Below are 15,377 nucleotides of genomic sequence, written 5' to 3' on the forward strand. Positions count from 1 at the left end.
TTGCCTGAAGCAAAACCATGATTCTTGATTATTAACTGTCCTGATGTATCTAAAAACAAACTTTTAGAATTTATTAATTTTATACATTATGGTTATTGAATAATTTCCTAACAAAAGATAATCTAATTATCTGATGTATCTTATGCTAAGTCATCACTTTATAAAAATAAACTGATATTATCATCTAAAAATTTAAACTAAGGATGTAACTTTAGAATTCTAGCAGATTCAAGTTCTTGACTATCTTCTAGACAAGTTGTAAACCTATTTGCCTTAGCTTCCTCATGTGTATGGTGAAATTTTCTTACCTCACATTACAGTTTATGAGAATTAATCATATTTTTCAATAAAAGATTTTGGCATATTAGTTGAAGGGTAACAAAGATATATAATTACTCTTCTGAAAAATATAATTGTGAACAGCTATATTTTCCACACTAGCATTAGCAAGAAATCAAAATAAGGGAAAAGAAAATGATATCTAAAATCTCATTGAAATCAATTGTTTGGGACTCTGCTCAGTCTACAAAAGGACAAAGGCTACTAGATAACAGATGCTGAGAAGTATTTAAATGTCATTTTAAATGAGTAATGGAATTATAAAGAAATTTTTCATTACTAAATATTAACTTAAAATTTCTTATAATTTAGATAACAGGTAGGTATAGATTTACTTTTTGACTTCTACAGGAAAAAAACTGCCAACCAGGTGGAGTTCCCAAGGACAAGTTAAATTTGTACAAAAAGAGTCCAAGGTTAATATTTTTCATAAGTCTAGGAAAAGCCATGTGTGATTTAGTTTTTATCCTTGGCACTGAACATAAAGTGACATAGTATACACTCAGTAAATGAATGATAAATAAAGGAAGGAATACATGAATACATAATTATGTAATATATAAAATTAAAGTTTAATCTAGTTATTAAAAGAATCCCCTAAAAGAAACATTTTCATAAAGTAGTTCACTTCGTTATACCTATACGCCTCCCTTTATTTCTAAATAGCGAATATATAATAATGCAAATTTAGAGTAAATAATGAATATGCCTCTCTTTATTTCTAAATAGCTAATATATAACAATGCAAATTTACAGAGTAAATAATGAAAGAGTTTTATACTAATTTTTCATTTTGCAAAAACACATTCAAATTTATTAGAAAACCAACTACATTAGTGAATTGAAAATAGTATCAACATAATATTTTTAAAACCTTATATATTCTACATTATACATTTACTTGAAAATAAGGAATTATATATAATTCAGATTAATTCAAATTAGCATTCTGACTAGTTAACTAGAATTAGTGAGCTTTTACTATATCCATGATATATAATTAGAAAATAATGTATTCAAAATATGTAGTAGTGAGTTAGAAGAAATATTTTATACTTACGGACAAAGTTCAACTTCTAAATACTGTTCAGTTATGTCATTCAAGAAAAATGCTTCCACAACTTTTGAAAACAGAGATATGACATATTGAGAAACTTAATTTTGCTTCAACAATAAATAATTTGTTTATACCTTTAGAATATAAAGTGAATTAATGCATTATTTTTAATTAAAGCTATATCACCACTAGGAAAAGGGGAAAATAAAATAAATAGACATTGCCTGGAAGAAAAAAATACATAGAAAATAAATCATTTTTCCCCCATATCAGATTACCATAAAATAAAAATATCAATGAAGCCTAGTGCTGGTGAGGTTGTAAAGAAATGAACATATCACACAGACTCTGAGCTAGTTATCTTCTTCTAGGAATTTATCCTAAGGAAATAATCACACAACTGAAAAAGAAGTAAGATGCTATTCATCAAAGTACAGTATTACTCAAAAAGAAATGGTCTAAATTGTTATCTCCTGTTATATAAATAAATATCCTATTATATAGGAGACCTGTTAAATAAATTATGGAATCTGTGTATTCCATGTGATAGAATATAATGCAGTCATTAAAATAAAATATACAGTTAAATATTTTTTGATATAGGAAGATATCCATGATATTTTGTAAGTAGGCTGCAGAGCAATAACCAAATGCACATGAAACAAAAATGTGCACATATGCCTGTGCCTAGATGCCTGCAAAACATGCACAAGAATGTTATGGTTGGTTATCTCTGACAGGTGGAATACAGGTTGGGTGATTTTTCTTTATAATTTCCTGAAATTTTCTGAGCATGTTTATTTAAAAAACTGTATAATTATAAAAATGACACATTTCTTTTAAATTATTAAAAGAACATAAACATATATCTAAGTAAAAAGTCAAAGTCCTTTTCTTCCCACTTTGCTCTAAAACCTATCAGACTTCTTCTGTCCTTCCATAATCTATTTTACCTGCATAGATTAAAAAAATATATATGGAATCATTTTCTGATTACAACTTGCTTTTTTCACACACACACACACACACACACAACTGTACAGCATATAGATACCTAATTCTTTTTAATTACTGCATAGTATTCTTCTATAGAATGTTATGATTTATTCACATAATTCTTTATTGATAGACATTTAGGTTGTTTCTAGTTTTCCATGTGTTATTTTTATAATAATAAAATATCTAAGATATAGATATAGCCCTATCCACAACTCAGAGTCTTACTGTTCCTTTTAAAGTCTTTTACCTATGGCAAGGATGGTAGGATGAAGAAGAGATAATAAATGAGAGAAACATTTAGGAGGTGAAACTGACAGGACTTAACAAATAAATCCAAATATGGAGAGTGAGAGAGAAGGATATCTTGGAAAGATCTCACATTTCTACATTTGGTGATTCGATGTATTATAGTGCGATTGATTGAGATTGGGCAATTAGTGAAAGAAGCAAGTTTATGAGAGAAGTGGATGCGTTGAGTTTAGGACTTGTTGGGTTTGGTGTCTATAGTACCTCCAGTAGATAACTCACATTAGTGTGTACACCAAAAGGAAGCTGGTATATACAAGTTCTATAACAATAAAAGACAACATATGTTTAACATATGATAGATTAACACTGGCAAAATGCATACTATATAGATGGTACAGAGAAGGTAGATGTTAGTATGGACTAGGAGAGTCATCAAAGGTTTCTTTGAAGAAATGAAACCTGAATTAGACCTTGAACAATGTGCATTAGAGGCAGGGGGACTCGACTGAGAAAAGGTACATGAGTGAGAATATGCACGAATGAGACTATTAGCCTTTTGGAATTCAAGAACTTTTGGTTTAATTTGATAGCTTGATTCAGGAGTACCCTGGAAGCTTATGGGAAGGGTTTGAACCTTATCTTAGGGACAGGAATGATTTGTAATCTAGGAAATGGCATCATAAAGATTATTTAAGAAAGATAAGTTTGGTGGCTTAATTAGGATTCATTAGAAGGTGATCATACAGCAAACCTGAAACTGGAATTTCATGGCCGGTCTTTTAGCTCTCACTTAATGTGTGAGATTACTTGCCAGTATGAAATAAAAACTACATTTCATGTTTAAGTTAATGGTGTTTTCATAATAAGTGAAACACCCCGAAGCTTCCATAAAGAAGGTTTATAAGGTTAAAGTGGCAATTTGAAGATACTTAAGAACAAAACAAATGCTGAACTCAGAATAGGTAACAGGAGTAAAGGAAGGAAATATAGCAGCAATTAAAAAAATCTGGATTTGTAATTGCCATTTTTCACTGTTCTAGTTATATAGTCGAAGTCACATAGGTAACGGGAAAAAGTCAAAAGAGTGCGAGATCGGTAGGAAATATCAGAAACTGCACATGTCAGTTGCTCAGAAGCACTCACTTCCTTACAGCAAGATAAAATAATAGTTCTATGAAAGGTTATTATAAAAAGATTTATGTCTGCAATAAAATACAGGACTTCCACTTACCTTCATAATCCCACAGTTCATTGAAAGGCTTTCCTGGTTCTCCTAGTGGGGCTGGAGGATCATTGAAAAATGGAGCGCTGACTTCCATCATCACTCCTCTATCACCTGGATTCAGCCTGACAAACACTGGCTCATGCTTCACTGGAAAACCATCCCAAGTGTGTTCAATTTTAAAATCCATTTGAAGACGCTAATGGGAAAAAAAATTAAAAAAAAAAAACCTCTTTAACAATTTACAAATGTTTCCTTTAGAAAGAAATGAAATGAAAATTTCAAAGCCAAATTTCAAAGGTAGGAAGGCAGCAGAGTGACAAGAACAAGGTTCTGAGAGTCAAAATGCCATTTGTGTTATGGCAAATCATGGACATGGAGTTCTATTATAAAATAGGTAGTTGGATCCTAAAAGCTTTAAGACTTTAAGTCTAGATCCACCTCGAGTTACCTACTAAAGAGTGTATCAAAATAGTTTTCAAGAACTGTAATTAAATCCACTGCAAACTGTTCATGTATTTAACAACTCTAAGCACTATGAGTTTATATGCCATCCTTTGTCTTATTGTAAAATGTGCAGATGAATTACTGGATCCCCTGGGAATCAAGATCTTTATAGTAAAATTCAATTTGATTTCCCAAAATCTCTATAAATGAGTGCAAGCATTGCTGTTAGCACCTGTTCTTTTGGCTAAAACTTTTCTTTTTGGGGTGGGAGTGGAGGGGTCTTCAACCATTTGAAGGCAGGCAGAGTTTAATATTGTCTTCCCTAGTCTCAGGGTATGGTTTTCCCTAGCCTTTTTAATTTTTGATATTTCAAGTGTTAAATGACCATTTGCTCAGTTAATCCCTTTTCTCCAATTGAAATATGGGAACAAAATCTGCTATCATTTAAACTATGAAATAGACTAAGTACATCTGATGCAAGCAGTATTTGCATTTTAAATTGTTACTCTAAGGATTAAATGGAAGGACATAGTATTATATTAATAAAATTATGTTTTGTTGAACACTATGGATCAAACACTTTATAAACATTATCTCATTTAATTTCACAAAAACTTGTAGAGGAACTATTATTATCCTCATTACAAACAAAGAAACAGACTTGTCCAAGGTCAAATAGCTAATAAATCAAGAAACTGAACCAATGTCAGCCATGCTTTCCCAGATGAAGACATTTCAGAAATCTGCAAACAGATGAAAACCTTATTTTGGGAATGATGGATTCCCCTAAATTATACTAGGTCCTTACGTCTTGTCCAAAAGATAACCTTGATTGTAAATGATGGTATTTCCAGACTAATTTCGCTTACCTGAAGTCACTGAATGCATTTCCTTGCTTCATGTTATTTTTATTGCAAGTAATAAAGTTTTACATTTTGAATAAATTTATTTCTTAACATTTTTTTTTAGGTTTATTGACGTATAATTGACAAAAATTATATATATTTAAGGTATACAATGTGATGGCTTCATAAAATTATACTTCAATAAATTTATTTCAACAAATATGTACTGAATACCTACTATGTGCCCAGCACTGGGAGATCCAAATACGTAAGTTCTGTGTCACATACAGAATCCAAGATCTCCAAAAACCTTTTTGTAAAGTATGTAGCTTTTCTCAGTTTTCACTATATGCTAAGAAATTTTAATAGATAACTTCTAAAATTAAAAAATAGTTCTGGTATTGCAACCCATTTGCAACTAACAGCATTTCAGAAGAGGATATGTTCAGCAATTTATATTCTTCATCACTGAAATAAGCTCAGTGCGTGATAAGACTGTATAAACTGATTCTGACTTATGTGGAATTGAGTCCTGATTTGCCTGGAATAAAATACCTCAATAATAAATTTATTTTCTTTAGTTGAAATATCAAGGCACATTCTTCAAAACAAATATATCACCCTCTACTACAAATTTTGGTACGTAATTACCCTCTTGCAGCATACAAGAAGAAATAAGAATAAATCAAGATGTTAGAAATGCTGATTAAATCTGATTCTGGCACCAATATGCTATGCTCCTAACTTAGGGCTTGACAATTCTTGACAATCCTGGGAAAATATAGCTCAGCGACTAGGAAGTTTTGGTTGATTCACTAATTCTCCATGCAACCAGCATATCCACAAAAAAATGCTGCACACATTAAAGGGATCCCTATCCTATATCAGTGGGCTTCCACCATGGAATTTTCAACTCCCAGTTCTTTTAGGCCATCATCTCTATGTCTAAATGGAATTAAACCATATGCAGTGATGTGCTCCTAAAAATGGCCTGTCATTTCCATGCACACATGATGCGTCATGTCAGAGTACGACTTCAAATTACTTCAAAATGTAATCTAACTGGAAGGTAAGAAGAGATAAATGATAAAAGCAGAGCTACTCTTGTTGGCAGTACAAGGTACTGAAAACCTGAGTCTTTCTACTGGTTCTTTCTGCCTTTTCTAAGATTTCTTTGAATATTGCCTGGAAATTACTGCAAGAAATATCAGCTAGACTTCCACTAGTAGGGAAGAGTGCCATGGCTGACATGCCCAAGGGTAGAATATAATTTTGGCTTTTTGCATAAAATGACCTTAGTTTCTTATCAGAACAACAAATTTATTAATTTGCTTAAAGAACACTCACGTCAATCTAAGCATGCATAATATAACAAAATCAACCTAAAAATTATAGGACTGCTCACTAGTTTACAATCTAATCTAAAGATAACATGGACCCAGACAGAGACAATTGATTTTCAGCTCCCTTGGGACACATAGGATTGTGGAGGCTTTACCCCCACCACCTTTCAATTTTCATTGTTTGCACACGTGCTCATATGAAGTAGAGACAATTCGTTTATTAATGTCTTTTACAACCTGGGCTAGTGGGCATCCATGCAGCATTCCATTCCCTGCCACTCTCTATTGCCCATACACTGCTGTTTTGATTCACAGCATTTACATTACATGACATATTGTACTTGTTTTATTTCTCCGCATCCCTAGCTAGAATGCCTGTAAGTAACAGGAACTTATTATTTATTTGTGGAGTGAATAACTGTTCTAGTCTCTGGATCTAAAATTTCATGATTCTAAGATTTTATGCAGGAGAAATCAACTGTTAGTGGTATCACTATCTCTTTCAACACTACATACTAGAACAATGGCAAATAACTAAGATAAGACATCATATCTAGAAATTTCCTTTCAAATTAGTTTATCAAGGTTTATTAGCTACTCACTCTGTTTCCCGGCACCATAGCAGGTGCTGGAGAAATAAGTGTAAGAAAGTCTGTGGGGAGTTGGGGATGATTCTCACGTAGCTAATCAACCAGGACTCATGTCCTAACCGACCAGATCCATTAGCAGTTGGTTCATTTTGCACTCCAATTTAATAAGTTGGATCCTGCTACACCAAACTAAGCTTTAAATGAATCAAAGATATAAACATAAAAATCAAACCAAATAAAATCAAGAAAGTAAAAATCGGGAGGTTGTTTTTAAAAGGTGATCTTAGAGCAGAAAAAGCCTTTTAAGATATAATCCCAAACCCAGAAGACATTAAAAAACAAACAAACACTGATACATTTGGCTATATAAACATTTTTTAAGAAAAGCAAAAATCTGCCTTCCTCCACCAAAAAAAAAAACCCATTACAAAATCAAAGACAGTTTGGGAAAAAATACCTGCAACTCATAGTTCAGACAAATAACTAAATTCTTTAATGTTTAAAGGGCTCCTAGAAATCAATAATGAAAAAACCATCCCAACAAAAAAAATGGGTAAGATATGAATAGCCAGCTCACAGAAAGAAAATGCAAAATGTTTCAGTTTCATTAATAATGATAGAAATGCAAATTAAACAATAATTACTATTTTTCCCTTAGATTGTCAAGAATCAGAAAGTTTGATAAAATGCTGTGATAATGAGGACGCTGAGAAACAATCAGTATATTGCTGTTGGGGCATAATTGGCACAGACTCTGTCAAGAGCAATCCCTCAATATCTATCAAAATAAAAAATGCAAATGACCTCTGACTCAACAATTCTAGTTCTAGGAGTTATTACACCTGTATATATTCAAAAAGACCTAAGTTATAAAGATATCTACTGTAATATTGTTTAGAATAACAAAATATTGTAAAGCAACTTAAATACCTATCAGTAGAGAACTAGTAAATAAAACTGCTATATCTTACAAGGAAATACCACACAGCAGTTAAAACGAGTGAGGCAGCTCTATATATACAACTAAAATATATTAGGTGAAAAAAGCAAGGTGCAAAAAGTACACATTTACTTAATAAAAAGGAAGACTATTTGCATATATGCTTGTGAATGCATATACTATCTCAGGAAGCATATACAAGAAACCAGTGTAGCAGTGGTTGCCTCTTTGGAGAGGATTATCTGCCTGAGAAAGCTGAGGAAGCAAGATTTACTTTCAACTGTATCCGTTTTTTTTAAATCTATTTGAATCTTATACTATGATAGACATGCATTTATTCAAAAATAAATTATTAAAAATGTTTTAAAGTCTAATTTTAAGCTGGATCTCTCAAACATTATAGTGATGACCTCTTTTCTCCCTTATGTTATATATGCTGAACATTTCTAAAAAGTCAGAATGAATATTAGAAATATTATTAAAAGAATATATTCATTCAAGGTGAACACCATTCTATTATACAATTTTTATGTTGGCTGTGTAAACTTTCTTAAAAAGATGTTTATTATTAATCTGTACTTTTCCACATTTTAACTTCTATTCTTCAAATTATTCTTTCATCAAAAAAAGTCGAAAATAATTATTTTCATGCTTTACTTGTACTATGGGAAGACCTTTGAAAGGAAATGAAGGAAGAAAAAGGAGACGGAACCCCGGAGCATTAAGAGCCTAGAGAGCAAAAAAAAAAAATCCACAAAGGTTAAAAGAAGGAAGTTATGGAAAATACGTTCTCTCAACTGAACGTTTTGTGAGGATAATTTCCAAATATTCTATTCACGAACGTTTGTTTTCAGTTTTCTACAAAAAAGATTTTTTTTCAGTTTGCATCTTCCCCGCCCCCACTCCCCGTCTCCCGCGTCCATTTAAGAGAGAAACGGAGAAAGGAGGAAGTTAGCCCGAAAGTGGGAGGAAACTGTGCCGCCAGAAGCAGCTGAAAAATAAGTTGCAAGAGAAAAAGCCAACAAGACTAGGAGAAGGTGGGAGGAACGACAGAGTGGAGAAAGCATTGACAAGGAGGGAACACAGACCAGGAGTCTCTTCTCGGGCCAACACTCGCTCGCTCCCTGCGGCCGAGGTCAAAGGACCTGCGGCTCCGCCCCGCTGCCCGCACGCTCTAGGGGAGGGACTTGGCGGACTGAAGCACAGAGACCTGTTGAAGGACCACCGCTGGTCCTTAAAGTCTGAAGACTTAAAAGTCTGAAGACTTTTAATCGTTCCACAGAAGTTTGAGCGGTTTTCTAGAGGAAGAAGGAAGGGTAACTCAGCAATATTTAAAATTGTTGCACAATTTAAAAATCAACTATAAATCATAAGATTACAATAGAACACGTCCGGCAATAATTCACTTAATGTAACTAAAGGCTAACTGGCTATATAAGCAAAAATTGTAAATTATATTACACTAGCTGTAAATAATATTATCCTAGCTGCAAATTATATTATCCTATTGGGAGGTATAAACATAGTGGTCAACGATTCTAACATTGGCACCAGACTGCCTGGGTTCAAATCGAAATTCAGGCACTTTCCAACTGCGATCATCAGCAAGTTATTGTAAAAGGGATTTAAAAATAGCAACTACCTTACAAGGTTCTGTGAGGATTAAATGAGTTAATATACATATAAAGTATTTAGAACAGTGCCTAGGGCATAGTAAGTACTAAAAAAAGATTATTATTAAAGTATATAGGTTTGCCTAAAGAAAACATTTATCTGTTCAAATCATTAAAATTACCTGTTTCTGAGGTGGTTTTCTTATAGAAAACTAGACTCTCAGACAGGATAGTCTGACCCTTGAGATCATGGAATATGGTTAAGTGCTCTAGAGATATGGTTCTGGTTGCTTCAGTCTTAACTATCCCAGCAGTTTCGGCATCTATCAGCCTATTTTCTTTTTTAAATAGATCTTTATTGGAGTATAATTGCTTCACAATACTGTGTTAGTTTCTGTTGTACACCAAAGTGAATCAGCCATATGCATACATATGTCCCCATATCCCCTCCCTCCTAAGCCTCCCTACCATCCTCCCTATCCCACCCCTCTAGGTCATCGCAAAGCATGGAGCTGATCTCCCTGTGCTATGCGGCTGCTTTCCACTAGCTATCTATTTTACACTTGGTCGTGTGTATATGTCCATGCTACTCTCATTTTGCCCCAGCTTCCCCCTCCCATCCCGTGTCCTCAAGTTCATTCTCTATGTCTACATCTTTATTCCTGCCCTGCAACTAGGTTCATCAGTACCATTTTTTTTTTTTAAGATTCCATATATATGTGTTAGCATATGGTATTTGTTTTTCTCTTGCTGTATGACAGACTCTAGGTCCACCCACCTCACTACCAATAACTCAATTTTGTTTCTTTTTATGGCTGAGTAACAGTCCATTGTATGTATGTACCATATCTTCTTTATCCATTCAGCTGTCGATGGACATTTCAGTTGGTTCCATGTCCTGTCTATTGTAAATAGTGCTGCAATGAACATTGTGGTACATGTCTCTTTTTGAATTATGATTTTCTCAGGGTATATGCCCAGTAGTGGGATTGCTGGGTCATATGGTAGTTCTATTTTTACTTTTTTAAGGGAACTCCATACTGTTTTCCATAGTGGTTTTATCAATTTACATTCCTACCAAAAGTGTAGGAGGGTTCCCTTTTCGCCACACCCTTTTCAGCATTTATTATTTCTAGATTTTTTGATAATGGCCATTCTGGCCAGCATGAGGTGAGACCTCATGGTACTTTTGTTTTGCATTTCTCTAATAATTAGTGATGTTGAGCATCTTTTCATGTGCCTCTTGGCCATCTGTATGTCTTCCTTGGTGAAATGTCCATTTAGGTCTTCTGCCCATTTCTTAATTGGATTGTTTGCTTTTTTTGATATTGAGCTCCATGAGCTGTTTATATATTTTGGAGATTAATCCTTTGTCTGTTGTTTCATTTGCAAATATTTTCTCCCATTCTGAGGGTTGGTTTTTGGTCCTATTTATGGTTTCCTTTGCTGTGCAAAAGCTTTTAAGTTTAATTAAGTCCCATTTGTTTATTTTTGTTTTTATTTCCATTACTCTAGGAGGTGGGTCAAAAAAGATCTTGCTGTGGTTTATGTCAAAGGGTGTTTCTCCTATGTTTCCCTCTAAGAATTTTATAGTGTCTGGTCTTAAATTTAGGTCTTTAATCCATTTGGAGTTTATTTTTGTGTATGGTGTTAGGCAGTGTTCTTCATTCTTTTACATGTACCTGTCCAGTTTTCCCAGCACCACTTAGCCTATTTTCTTATTGTCTCTTTCACCCAAGGCAATGTGAAATTATTGTTTCTTTATAGGATAATAAATTAATAACTAAATCATGTATAAAGTATTAAACTTCTCACAAAAAGGTAATAATTTAAAGAATTACAATGCTTCCAAATAGAATTGCTCTGTGTCCTAGTTGCTGAGAGTTACCAAAACTTTAATAGGATCTATGGGTTTAATTCAGCAAGGAGTCACTACACCTGAGCGTCACAGCTACTCTGAGAAGAGCAGGCATATTCTACAGGTTTAAGTAAAGTTACTGTAATTTTCTCCCCATCTGCAAGAGCAGATATTACACTGGGGTGTTGCCATTATTCAGATATTTTCAGTTAAAATATTAAGCTAAGCCATATGAAATTTTGGAAAAAATCAACAATTTCACATGGTTCAGCCTAAATATATTCTGCTTATAACATACTTTAAAAAACTTTCTTGGGGGAAAAACAACTTTTGTGTTTGTTTTAACAGAATGATTATTTTTGTTTTATAAAAATCACTTTTGGTGGGAGAGGGAAATGGGGAGTTGTTGTTCCATAGGTACAGAGTTTTAGTCACGCAAGATGAAACCGTTCTAGAGATCTGCTGTACAGCAATGTGCATAGAGTTAACAATACTGTGCCTGACACTTTAAAAATTAAGAGTAGATTTCATGTTATGTATTTTTTACTACAATAATTATAATAATAAAAATATAAGCTTAAAAAGAGAGATTGAATTTCTAGGCCATCCTTCTCTTGGTTGGTCAAATAAACATAACTATTAAGAGTTTTTTAAAAAATCACTTTTTATGGGATTTAATAATATCAGACAATGTTATAAAGAAGTTTTGATCCTAGCTTAAACTTCCAACTTTGTATTCTTCATGATGCTTTCCCCACAGTACTTGGTACTCAATGTCAATTTACTGCATAAATTAATATTAGTGAAATCTATTAATTTTTAGGGCTTTCCTTATTGCAGAAATATATCAATATAAAAAACATGAATTAGTGACTAGATAATGGTTAAATACATACTAAGTACTTTTCTCTCCTTCTCATTCCTTGTACTCAATTATGGTAATAGATACTTCCTATGCACACACATTCTTTAAATTAATTCCTTCATCAGATACTTATTAAGTGCTCATTGTGTTCCAGGTGCTATGATGGAGCCTGGAGTCAAACTACAAAACAATATGATAGACACTGCAGAAAGAAGCACGAAGTAAGTACAAAGGAAGCACCTACCTTGTGGTAAGTGGGTAGAGAACAGAAGGGAAGCTTTAAGAAGGAAGAACACTAGAGTAGATAAAGATAAGTGAAATCATAGCAACTTTGTTTCTTACAGATGAAAATTATTTTGAAAGTACTTCATTAAAATTCAACCAGTAAATATCTTGTAACCAAAAAAAAAAAAAAGCCACCAAGAAACAAACCACCACACCTCAAAACTCAAAAACTATATAGTTTGTATTGACCTTGACCATCTAGGCCAAATAATTCAAGTACAGAGATAAAAACTCCAATTTCGGATATTTAATTTTTGCAGTGTGAAGACCACCTCATCATTTACATCCAGAAAGTACTGTTTGCTTTCACCCATACTAATATCTTATCAACTTCTAGTGTAAATGTAGAGTTAAGTTTATGACTACTTCTTTGGTGCCAAGTTAAATCACCCTATGACAGTATGCAAGGTTCAAATGTAGGGGAAGATACAAACAAGTCGTTGGGGGAGTCAGAGAGACATTCCTGAAGAAAAAGCCACACACTGACTTCGAAAAAGAGTTGGAGTTTCCACTTTCAATTTTTTCTTCCAACAAGTTTTTGTGTTAACTTCATGGCCACTAAAAACCAGATCAAGTTCAATCTTCACTAACTCAAAGCTAAATTAAAGTTTTTATAGTTATTAGATGTGCCTCCATATGTAACAACCAGTCTTTAGGGGAAGGTCTATCTCATTCTCTTAATAGTGAGTATGGAGAAGACCTGTAACAGGACTTCGAATACCTAACTGGATACAGCTGGACGCATTTAAAAAATTTCTTAATACATTCTGCTAACATTACTTTGTTTATATAACACTATGAGTACAAACAACAAAAACTTCTTAAACTGTTAAAAAGAAAGCTAAATCGACTACTTCTACATGTCTATTTAGAAACTTTACCTCAACCCATAAAAACACATATTTGATTAAAAATCACTAAAACTGGAGGCTGGCTTCAAGTTAACGTTCTGATTGCTGGGATTGAAATTTCCTCTAATGTTAACTTTTGAAAATAATGATGAGCTTTAAATCCAGACATAATCATTTTTTAAAGATGGGGATTGTAATCGATATACAAATGTAAAGTTTTACCTCATTATTTCTTGCAAAAAATGTGAATTTGTCTTTCCATCTTTTTTTGAGGGATCAAAGTTATCTCTAGAGAAATAACTGCTGAATTTGCAGGATCTTTGGAGTACTTCTAACTACATGTCTTATTGCCACGCGGTTAACTATCTAAACAACAGCTGTGTCCTTTCTTCAAAGACCCACGTACTTGGTTCCTGGGGATTACCAAATTCATACCCAGAATCCTCCAGCTTTGGAGGTAGACTCTGAAGACGCCAGTCTGGGTTCAGACCGCAGACGCAGAAACCTACGTGCTTTCCAACCATCCGCTCTGGCCAGCGAGTTCTCCCAGTCCGGAAGTGTTAGGTAACAAAGATACGGGGGCATTTAAAATATGTAGTTAATGCCCTATGTTTACATTTTTGAGGTTTTCTTTTTTAAAAAGGAATAAAAGAAAAAAACAAAAAAAGCCGCTGGGCCCAGCCATCCTAGGACACGGGCCCAGCAGCTTATCCGCCGCCACACAGGTGGCTCAGCCGGCTGTCATCCAGGTTTCCACAGCTCCGCCCATCGCTTGACAGACAACCAATAGCGTGAGAGAAGTCCAGGAAGCGCGATGACGTAACACAGACGTCTGCGTGATGACGCAGGCGGCGTCACCGTCTCCAAGGAGCGGTCTGGGGCACCGGTTTCAAAGTCGCAGGGCGGGCCGAGTGGACTTCCGCTGCTTGGCCCGGGCTTCTCGGCAGTCCTGCAGTCGCTCCCCGCTCCTCCAAGGACGCCGCCACCCGGCTGCCCGCCAGCTCTCTCGGCGCTCTCCTGAGTGGCCCAACACGGCGCCGAGTGACCCGCGGGACGCCTGTACAACACTGGTCCCACCTGGCTGGGATTCGGGTGAACGTGGGACAGAATTCACCTGGCGGGTCCCCAGCAAACCTGAAATCTTGTGTCTCGCTTGAGCGAGGGACTCGGCTGGGACTCGAGAGAAGGAGGTGCGGCGGGGCTGTTGACGCCACGTGAGTAGGATGCTGATTACACCGCTCAACTGGTAGACAACCTCCGAAGCGTTGCTTTAGATTTGTTTTCCCGCACAGCGAGCTTTGTGCCTTTTTAGGAAAAGTAAAGGTGGTGAAAGCGTCAAACAAATTGTATCCAAATGGCCACAGAAATCGACTTTCTGCGAGATCAGAGTAAGCTCCACATTCCTTTATCTAGAATTCTTATATGTAATGTTTAATGTCGTCATCGTTGACTAGCATTTTCTGAATGCCTGTTGGGTGCATGGAAATTTGTAAAAACTTAAAAGAAGGTAGCTGCAGAAAAAGCTTGATGGTATATATGAAGATATGTATACATTTCAGCAGAACCGTTTAGTAAATACTGTTAGGTTCCTTAAGCTTATGTGGGACTCTGCTACATGCGTTTTTGTTATGCTCCTCGCATGCTCTGGAGAAATTAGAGGGCTAATGGCCAGGAAGAGTTTCCAAGTCTGCAGTTAGAACCTAGAGAGACAGCTCTGGCCATTTGTTCAAAAGATGTTCATTGAGCTCCTCCTGTTTCTATTATGTGCCAGGCGCTATACCAGCATAGCTATTACAAAGATAAGGAAGACTGTTCTACCCTCAAGAATTTAATTTGAGGAGAGAAGTATATAAATTCCATAAATACACTGAAGT

The 15,377-nt window shown here is 34.8% G+C and overlaps 2 protein-coding genes across 11 annotated transcripts in view; one reads left to right on the forward strand and one right to left on the reverse strand.

The window, feature by feature from the left end:
- Positions 1-14,244, reverse strand: part of C5H4orf33 (chromosome 5 C4orf33 homolog) — a 90,846-nt gene extending 76,602 nt beyond the window's left edge. For 6 of the 8 annotated variants that reach the window (XR_004350117.1, XR_004350118.1, XM_032633534.1 and 3 more), the window contains exons 1-3: positions 13,939-14,244; positions 3,876-4,065; positions 1,400-1,460 (exon numbers count right to left, since the gene is read on the reverse strand). Coding sequence is in view for 5 of the 8 variants with exons in the window: in XM_032633534.1 (XP_032489425.1) it covers positions 1,400-1,460; positions 3,876-4,065; positions 13,939-14,088 (401 nt within the window). In the remaining 3 variants the exon portion in view is untranslated. Of the gene's footprint in view, positions 1-1,399; positions 1,461-3,875; positions 4,066-9,119; positions 9,242-13,938 lie in introns of those variants that run through there. The other 2 variants (XR_004350119.1, XM_032633537.1) reach the window with 1 other exon arrangement.
- A 129-nt stretch (positions 14,245-14,373) lies between these two features.
- The window catches only part of SCLT1 (sodium channel and clathrin linker 1), a 260,510-nt gene continuing 259,506 nt past the window's right edge, over positions 14,374-15,377 (forward strand). For 2 of the 3 annotated variants that reach the window (XM_032632761.1, XM_032632760.1), the window contains exon 1: positions 14,374-14,891. In XM_032632761.1, coding sequence (XP_032488652.1) covers positions 14,858-14,891 — 34 coding nt within the window. In that variant the 5' untranslated portion in view covers positions 14,374-14,857. The remainder of the gene's footprint in view (positions 14,892-15,377) is intronic. The other variant, XM_032632762.1, reaches the window with a different exon arrangement.

The sequence above is a fragment of the Phocoena sinus genome, chromosome 5 (assembly GCF_008692025.1).
Source record: "Phocoena sinus isolate mPhoSin1 chromosome 5, mPhoSin1.pri, whole genome shotgun sequence".
In the NCBI taxonomy this organism is placed as follows: Eukaryota; Metazoa; Chordata; class Mammalia; order Artiodactyla; family Phocoenidae; genus Phocoena; species Phocoena sinus.